This window comes from Nymphaea colorata, chromosome 1, assembly GCF_008831285.2.
Source record: "Nymphaea colorata isolate Beijing-Zhang1983 chromosome 1, ASM883128v2, whole genome shotgun sequence".
NCBI lineage: Eukaryota > Viridiplantae > Streptophyta > Magnoliopsida > Nymphaeales > Nymphaeaceae > Nymphaea > Nymphaea colorata.
The window spans coordinates 18,725,988-18,734,150 of NC_045138.2; the positions used below are offsets into that span (position 1 = coordinate 18,725,988).

Below are 8,163 nucleotides of genomic sequence, written 5' to 3' on the forward strand. Positions count from 1 at the left end.
TGAAGATCTTAAGAGGGGAAACGTAGATAGACCTACCAACATTTGATTTTGGTGAAGATAAACAAAGTGAGATGAGATAACTAAATACCACCCAAAGGGAATTCAATTGACTGAAGAGATGTCAACAGTTAAACCCCAGCTGACTGCTCTCATTATATATGATAGTTTTTCACCAAAAGAGCACTTGCATATGTTTTTTGTAGCAACATGTGACCAATGACTGATTGCCAATTCATAAAAAACTGTGGGTCCCCAATATGGTGGATACAATGGAAGCTTGATGTAAAGATTTGTGTGGCCCACACAGTGGGGGTGCACATACACCTAACACTCACTGGCTTGTTAGTGGAAGCTTGATTTGGGACTAATGGAAATGCTTGGATGATGAGAGGGGATTCCATGATGACATGAGATGGATATCTAGGGTTTACACTCTTTTCAATCTTTTAATTTCTTTTGGGGGCTATCCATCCCTCAAATATCCAATAAACAAATGTCTTAAAAGAGTACCAAGATCCTAGTTCTATGTGCATAAAGAATGGAATAAGTAGCACAAGCACAGTCTCCCACAAATGAGCAATAGTGTAACAAGGCTTATGATGCAGAACCCTAGATTGGTCTAAAAATAAATCCATGATCATGGGCTTAAGATTTTGACCAGTTGGACAAGGGAGACACAAGTCCCCATAGCATGGACATGGTGTGCAAATTTTTAAATGTGAGACAGCCTCCAGTTGTGACACCACCCAAAAGATGGCCTAAGCAGAAGACCTTTAGAAATATGAAAGAATAACATGGTGAACAGTGCATTGGGAGGGGCTTAAGATCACTTCCCCACAAAGAAAGAAGGCTTTGAATTGGCTTAAATTTTTTGTAAAGACCCAACAAACTCAAGCTTGGGGGCCAACACCCTAAGATGTCCAAACAAAAGCCTTTAGTTTTTGTGTTCATCAATGGCATAGTGAAGAGTGTGCAGAGAGCTAGCTGCTGCAACAATCTCCATGGAGACATAAGGATTAACATGGCTTAGAAATTTGTGGATGCTCAACAAAGCCCTAGATTGGGCCAACACCTTCAGTTGGCAGCCCAAGCAAACTATCTAGATATAGAGGAAGGTAGACAAAACCTCTTAAAAAGAAGAAAACAATGGTCCAAGTGAGGTCCTGATATCCAAAATCTTGGAGAGAGCAAGGGGGAGACAGGGGACAGCAACCCCAAAACATCATGAAACAGTAACAAGGATGGGGGTAATACTCTCCTATCTGGAGGAAAATAACTCAAAGATCAACAAACATTCTCTCTTCAGATTATCAATAAAAGGATATGCTAAATTTTAGAATCAAAGAAAAACATGGTAAACAAAGGGGACCCTTCAAAATGCTCTCTCTCTCTATCTCTCTTTATCTCTTTTTCCCTTTAACTGCTTTTTCTACACATACAAGGGTACGCCAGAAAATAAAGCTCATTGCCCCTGCCTGACCGCGGGCAGGCGCCTGAGTCACAGAAACCATGTGGGTCCCACTCGGGCAGCTAGTCGGGCAGTTCCTTTTTTTGCTGGTTTATTTTTTAATGCGAGAAACGAGGTGTTTTTTTTTTTTACCTTGCTGACCGTCTTCATAGTCTTGGATTTGGAGTAAAGAGCCTCGAGAGAGAGGGAGAGAGGGGGGAGAGAGAGAGGAGGGAGAGTTTGCTTGCGCTTTATTGCCTTCAAATTCTACACTTTGCTGTACGCACTCTCAAAAACGAGGTTTTTGGAGGTGGGGAGGAGAGGGAGAGCCTTCTGCATTGTCTTCTTCTCAGAAATCACTAGTCTTCTCATTTTCTCTTTGCAGTTTTCGGCCTTCATTTCTGGACTGTACCCACCTTGTTTTCATTCAAATTCTTCTATTTATTTCTTTCTGCTTGCTGTTGACTCTTAAGGCAACCCCGAAACGGAGAACACATCTTAAGTGTGGGGAGAGAGAGAGAGAGAGGGAGAGAGAGAGAGCATTACTTCCTGGGAGGAAGTCTGTATGAAGAATTAGTGAAAAAATGAGAGATGGGAGCCAGAAGAGGAGCAAGGTCTCACAAAAACGCCATCATCTTTTGATTTTTATTCTTCTTTCCATGATTTGATTCACATTTGTGCAAAATGGATCTATTCTGGCTTCTTTTTCTTTCTCATTCGTGCTTATTTCTTTTCTCTTTCTGTTGTGCCGTGTATGGTTGTTGGTGGACTCCAGCTCTCCTGGTCCAAGGCCCTCGTTAAAAAATGGTTCAATATCAAGAGTAAAGCACATGATTTCCACGCTGATGATGTGGTTGAAGAAGGTGGGTTCTTCATTTTCCCTTCAAATGCCATTTCTGGGATTTGGGTTACTATCATCTAAAAATGCCATCAGCCATGAGGGAGTAGTATAGAATATGCCTACAATCCCTTGACAATTTTTTTTGGTCTTCCAATCCTTTTAAGCCGCATATTTGTTGCTTTTATCATATTTTCTTGCATTTGGCCTGGGGAATTGCTTCTTCATGGCCTTGGTTCTTCTTCGCGTCGCAAAAATATGTTTTTTCAATTTAGTCGGGCCTGTTCTATGGTTTCTTAATTTCTACCGACGGAAAAAGATTTTTCTTCTCTCAACCGATTGATTGGCTTGACATGCAATTTTGAATCTCAGCAGGTGATGGGGAGTGGAAAAGTTTCTCAGAGAGGGAAAGTTACACACTCAAGAAAAGCAAAACAGGCTAGTCTCAACTGTTTGGAAACCTATTTTTGCCTAGTCTGATTTCTTCGCTCTTTGTCTCTTCCATGAGTTTCTTCTTTTTCTTGAAGCAGAAATTGTCGGTACCCTATATCCTGTCCTTATCTATCTTGTGATGCGATTTGCTTGTCTTCTTCCAGAGAGATCAACCAAGAGAAACTCAGAGACATACAGGAGACCAAAGTTTGAGTTCGAAACCAGTGCTCAAGTTACTGATGTTCAGGACTATAGGTACTTAACTTGAGGTCTCAGTTTCGAAAAAAGAGGCAATCTTTCTGTACGTTTTCTTGAATTTACATTGATCACCATTTTACCACTCGTTTTATGAACAGGGTTTTTGTAGCAACATGGAATGTAGGTGGAAAATCACCTCCAAGTTATCTGAGTCTCGAAGATTGGCTTCATACTTCCCCTCCTGCGGACATTTATGTTTTGGGGTATCTTAGATTCTCTGTTAATTTTGGATCGACTACGGATGTTGTCTCTTTTCTTCTGTTTTCCTGTTTAGATCACAAGGTTTTTCTGTTCGCGTTACAGTTATATCTTATGGTATAATATTTTACTGTATCAGGACTAGTTTTCCTGTTCATACCACAAGCTTTTTTCTGTTTGCATTTGGTGGGGAACAGGAAGTTTCTCATTGTTGGGTTTTCGCTTGCAGTTTTCAAGAAATAGTTCCTCTGAATGCGGGGAATGTCTTGGGCGCAGAGGACAATGGCCCTGCTATCAAATGGTTGTCACTGATACGGAAAACTCTAAACAATCTTCCTGGTTCGAGTGGAACTGGTGGCTACCAAATGCCTTCACCTATACCTGATCCCATTGTGGAATTAGACTCTGATTTTGAAGGTTCAACAAGGCAAAAGACTTCGTCTTTCTTCAATCGACGGTCTTTCCAGTCCCTTAGTCGAAGTTTGAGGATGGATAATGACATTTCCATGGGTCAACCGAGGCTTGAACGCAGATTCAGTGTATGTGACAGAGTTATGTTTGGAAACAGGCCGAGTGATTGTGATGGTACATTTCGCTCAGGTTCTTCAGACGATGAGAATGCTGGTTGTGATTCTCCAAGTGCCATGTATTTTTCACCATTGCCTTACGGTGTGCCTGCTTCCATGGGGGAGGAAAGAGATAGATCAACAGGCCATTCTCGATACTGTTTGGTAGCCAGCAAGCAAATGGTTGGCATATTTCTCACAGTTTGGGTGAGGAGTGATATAAGGGATGATGTTAAGAACCTGAAGGTCTCCTGCGTGGGAAGAGGATTAATGGGTTACCTTGGAAACAAGGTAAGATCTTTTGCTACTCCCAGTAAGTTACTTTTGAAAGTTTTGTTTGCCTATAGAGTTGCTTTTAATCCAAAACCTTTTCTCTTGAACTCTTATGGGGGTTTCAGGGTTCCATTTCAATTAGCATGTTGGTGCACAAAACAAGCTTTTGCTTCGTCTGTAGTCACTTAACATCGGGGCAGAAAGAGGGTGATGAGCTAAGAAGGAACTCGGATGTCATGGAGATACTCAGGAAGACTCGGTTCCCTCGTGTCCATAGATTAGGTGACAACAACTCTCCTGAGACCATCCTTGACCATGAGTAAGTAACAGAGCGAGTAATAACTTTTGTCTCTAATTTTGGTGTTCTCGACGAAATGACGTAGCTTTTTGATTTTCTTCAAACAATTGGGGTTCCAGCTTGAGTTTTCTCCTATAATCTGCTGACTGAACCAATGGTATCTTTGTGTTTGCTTCAGCCGGATTATTTGGCTTGGGGACTTGAATTATCGGATAGCTCTATCGTATCGTTCTGCTAAGGCCCTTGTTGAAATGCACAATTGGCGAGCATTATTGGAAAATGATCAGGTTGGTGGAGGACCCTAATGAGTTATTTTTCTCATGAAGCATGTGGATGTTTCAGTTATGAACAATGTAGCTTTAATGCGTATGAAACTTAGCTACTGGATGCCTTGTCAAAGTTGATTTCTCTCATTCTGGACCCAGGAATATGTCATGTAGATATTGGAACAGGGTGGCTAGTTTTATGTAGATCTCCCAATGACCATTAGCCTGTAAACAGACATAGGCTATGTCAAAATCGGGCACCTCTGTGATAGGGTTTCTTATAATTGGAGTGTTGGGTGTCAACTTGCTGCTCGTCTGCAACTGTTGATCTGACAAGGACATCAGGGTGCTGTTTTTTTTTTTGTGAAGCCTCTAGTTTAAGCACCCTAGTTAGATGCCTTCAGCTCATTGTTTTCCAGTGGCTCTTTTATTTTTTTTGCAAATGCTATCTCTGGGGATAAGCTGCTTCAGTATTCTTGCTCTTCTGCTTCTTATCTCATTTCTATAAGTGCAGTGGAATTATCTGGTTCTGAATATCTTGAATCGGTTTTACAGCTTAGGATTGAGCAAAAGAGGGGGAGGGTTTTCCAGGGATGGAACGAAGGGCGGATATATTTCCCTCCCACATACAAGTACATGAACAACTCAGACCGTTATGCTGGAGATGACATGTATCCTAAAGAGAAACGGCGGACACCAGCATGGTGAGGGTGCATCCTTATAAGATTCATTACAGAAGATTTTGGTCAACCTCTTCTAGATTCCCTTTCCTGGTTGAAGAAAACCAAGCAAATTTTAATATTGAAATTGTTTGGTATACTTATCAGACCTTGTAGGGTTAAACACATGTTCTTCCTGTAGGTGCGATCGAATTCTGTGGTATGGAAGGGGCCTGAATCAGCTATCATATGTTCGTGGGGAATCCAGGTTTTCTGATCATAGGCCAGTGTATAGTGTTTTCAGTGCAGAAGTTGAGGTCATTAACCGTCATCGAGTTAGAAAAAGCATGGCATGCTCTAGCGCTAGAGTTGAAGTAGAAGAACTTTTGCCTCACACACATGGCTATACTGAACTGAGTTTTTTTTAGACAACTGGAGGATTTCAGAGACAAACAAGGTTTGATCTCAATTTCATTTTCATACACAGGAAACTTTGTCAACTTGTTTGCATGTTTTATGCTCATTTCTTTTAGGTTCACGTGGCAGAACAATGCAGTGCAAAACTTGATACCAGTGCAAAGAAATCAAGTAAAGTTTTGTAGCAGAGAGAGTTTGGATCTTATGAAGATTGTCCTGAACCATCGACTATTTTTCTCGCCACAATTTACCTTTTACCTGTGGTAATTTTTATTGGCGATTTTTAAATGTATATCCTGCGATTCTGTACAAAAAATTGCTATATTGACATGCATGATGCTGCCTGTGAACTAGGTTTTTGTTGAGCTACCATCAACTTCCTTTCAGAATTTTTTGGATTGTCCTTGGAGGTTTTTGAAGATGATCTCACCATTCCAATTGGAGAGGTAATTTAATGTTCCTTGAGTCATATAAAAATCAAATACCTGAAAGGAAAATTGTAACTGTAGGCTCCTGGTAGAAAGCTACATACACCACTGAATATGGACCATGGCAGCCACATCTCTCTCTGTCTCTCTCTCTAAACTCTTTGAAAAGTCTTTAAGATTAGTAGGCTGTACTTCATATTAATGTCTTCTCGTGGGGAAGTCTGTCAAGTTGCTGTCTGCTAACTATTTGAGGTTTCTGTTTGTTTGTCTTGATTGTGATTCTGCAAGCAGAAGCTGCCATACTGATGGATTGCCATAGCTAGCCGGTGATATATAAGCAGTTGATTTTGGCCCTTGAAATGGAGGTATTTGATCAGCAACCTTACCCCGACAAATCATCTAACTGTAGCATGACTAGACTATGCTGGAATTCATCAATCATTAGTCTTGTTAGGCTGCTGTTAAACTAGGTTGCTTGATTTTTCTTGATCTTCCTGTCTCTTGCGATCAATTACCTTTCTAGCTCCCAGGAGCCAATTACTAAATTACTTCAACATGGTGAATATTCTTAAATAATACTATTAGACAACTTTTACAACACCTGATTACCAACATATGAATAGTTTTTGCTCAAAGACGCAAGCCGCCTTGAATCTTGGCCAACGGAGGCAGTCATAAAAAAGAAAAAAGAACAGAAGTGGTCTAATTTTCAAACGAAATGTTAAAGCTTAATTGTAAGTTTTTCCTTTTTTTTTTTCCCTTGACTGATCATCTTTTACTTCAACATGGTGAATATTCTTATATAATACTATTAGATAACTTTTACAACACCTGATTACCAACATATGAATAGTTTTTTTGCTCAAATACGCAACCCGCCTTGAATCTTGGCCAACGGAGGCAGTCATAAAAAATAAAAAGAACAGAAGTGGTCTAATGTTCAAACGAAATGTTAAAAGCTTAATTGTAAGTTTTTCCTTTTTTTTTTTCCCTTGACTGATCATCCTTTTCTTTTTAAACTTTTGCAGGATGACAAATCTCAAAAATCTATGCGACTAATACGTGATGACCAAGATAAAGCATTCATTGATTTGTTTATTATTTATTTTTGATTCGAAGCATGAAGAGCAGCTCCAAGAGAAGTGCATGGGGTGGTTCGGAATATAGGCATTCATTTCAAAGTGTTGTAAATACGAGGAAAAAGAAAAATAAAGCAAAGAACAGAAAAGAAAAGAGTAAAGATATGGATGTACACTCATGACAGTATATATAAAAAAAAGAAATGTTGATATAAAATGCTTCCGCCTGCAACATCTGCTCTTTCATCTGCAAAAAGGCATTTTTCCTGATTACCAACTTCGGCCTTGCCTTAAGAATAAAGCAAATCCAAGCTATGACAACAGTTCCTGGACATTTGAGATCTGAGATCAGGCTGTCTAGAGAGAGAAAGATGCTGTGCATTTTGAACTTATCTTTTTCCTTTCTCTGTCGGCTGGTCCAACGACCATGTTGACCATAGATTCTGTTCCCATCGCCCGCTTCCATCCCTTTCCCTGGGGAATGTTGATCCTTGTGCATGGGCAATTGGGCATACCTCAGAAACGGAGGAAAAAGGCCCTTATGGGCCTGATGCCTCTCTCACTTCACCATCTTCTTCCTCAACATCTTCAATGCCATTATTTCTGGCCATTCTGTCTCTCGACTTATCAGCAAACCTTTCTCTCTCGCCATTACTGCAAGTTTCATTACTGCAGCCATCTGGGCACAATAAAAGAACCAGGGGTGTAGCTCTTTCATGGACCCTAGCAGCCATTTCCTTTGAGCTTGAGGTTCTTGACCACTGCGTTAATGGCGATGGTTCCTCGCCACAAACTGAGCCCATTACATGGTCCCACAACTTTATCCCCCCAGTTGGACCATCTTCATGGGGTTGGGCCCAGGAAACCCAACCTGGTTGGGCTGAGTTCAAACTTTTTAATGCACTTATTTTTGACCTCTAAGGCGAATAAGGTTTCGCTTTTTCCTTTTAGTTGTTGGCAGGAGCAAGATGATTACAACAGTTAGCCTACCTCTTATGAAAAAT

At 40.5% G+C, this 8,163-nt stretch overlaps 1 protein-coding gene across 2 annotated transcripts; it reads left to right on the forward strand.

Moving 5' to 3' along the window:
• The first annotated feature begins 1,683 nt into the window (after nucleotides 1-1,683).
• LOC116246283 (type IV inositol polyphosphate 5-phosphatase 7-like) lies at nucleotides 1,684-7,845 on the forward strand. Of its 2 annotated transcripts, none has more exons than XM_031618077.2 (14): nucleotides 1,684-2,061; nucleotides 2,223-2,310; nucleotides 2,658-2,723; nucleotides 2,882-2,972; nucleotides 3,074-3,178; nucleotides 3,403-4,030; nucleotides 4,138-4,331; nucleotides 4,489-4,597; nucleotides 5,132-5,280; nucleotides 5,438-5,692; nucleotides 5,782-5,915; nucleotides 6,007-6,098; nucleotides 6,372-6,445; nucleotides 7,109-7,845. In XM_031618077.2, the coding sequence occupies exons 1-10, from the start codon at nucleotides 2,032-2,034 to the stop codon at nucleotides 5,661-5,663; spliced, it is 1,686 nt and encodes a 561-aa protein (XP_031473937.1). In that variant the 5' UTR covers nucleotides 1,684-2,031; the 3' UTR covers nucleotides 5,664-5,692; nucleotides 5,782-5,915; nucleotides 6,007-6,098; nucleotides 6,372-6,445; nucleotides 7,109-7,845. The 2 variants fall into 2 exon arrangements, with proteins under 2 accessions (XP_031473937.1, XP_031473939.1); XM_031618079.2 differs by having other exon boundaries at nucleotides 2,661-2,723.
• Nucleotides 7,846-8,163: the final 318 nt, after the last annotated feature.

Excerpts from the sequence above, each read along its gene's own strand:
- LOC116246283 (XM_031618077.2), top strand. The coding sequence starts at position 2,032 with ATGAGAGATGGGAGCCAGAAGAGGAGCAAG. Across the intron at positions 4,031-4,137 it reads TGGGTTACCTTGGAAACAAG|GGTTCCATTTCAATTAGCAT; the intron begins GTAAGATCTTTT and ends TGGGGGTTTCAG. Across the intron at positions 5,281-5,437 it reads AAACGGCGGACACCAGCATG|GTGCGATCGAATTCTGTGGT; the intron begins GTGAGGGTGCAT and ends TTCTTCCTGTAG.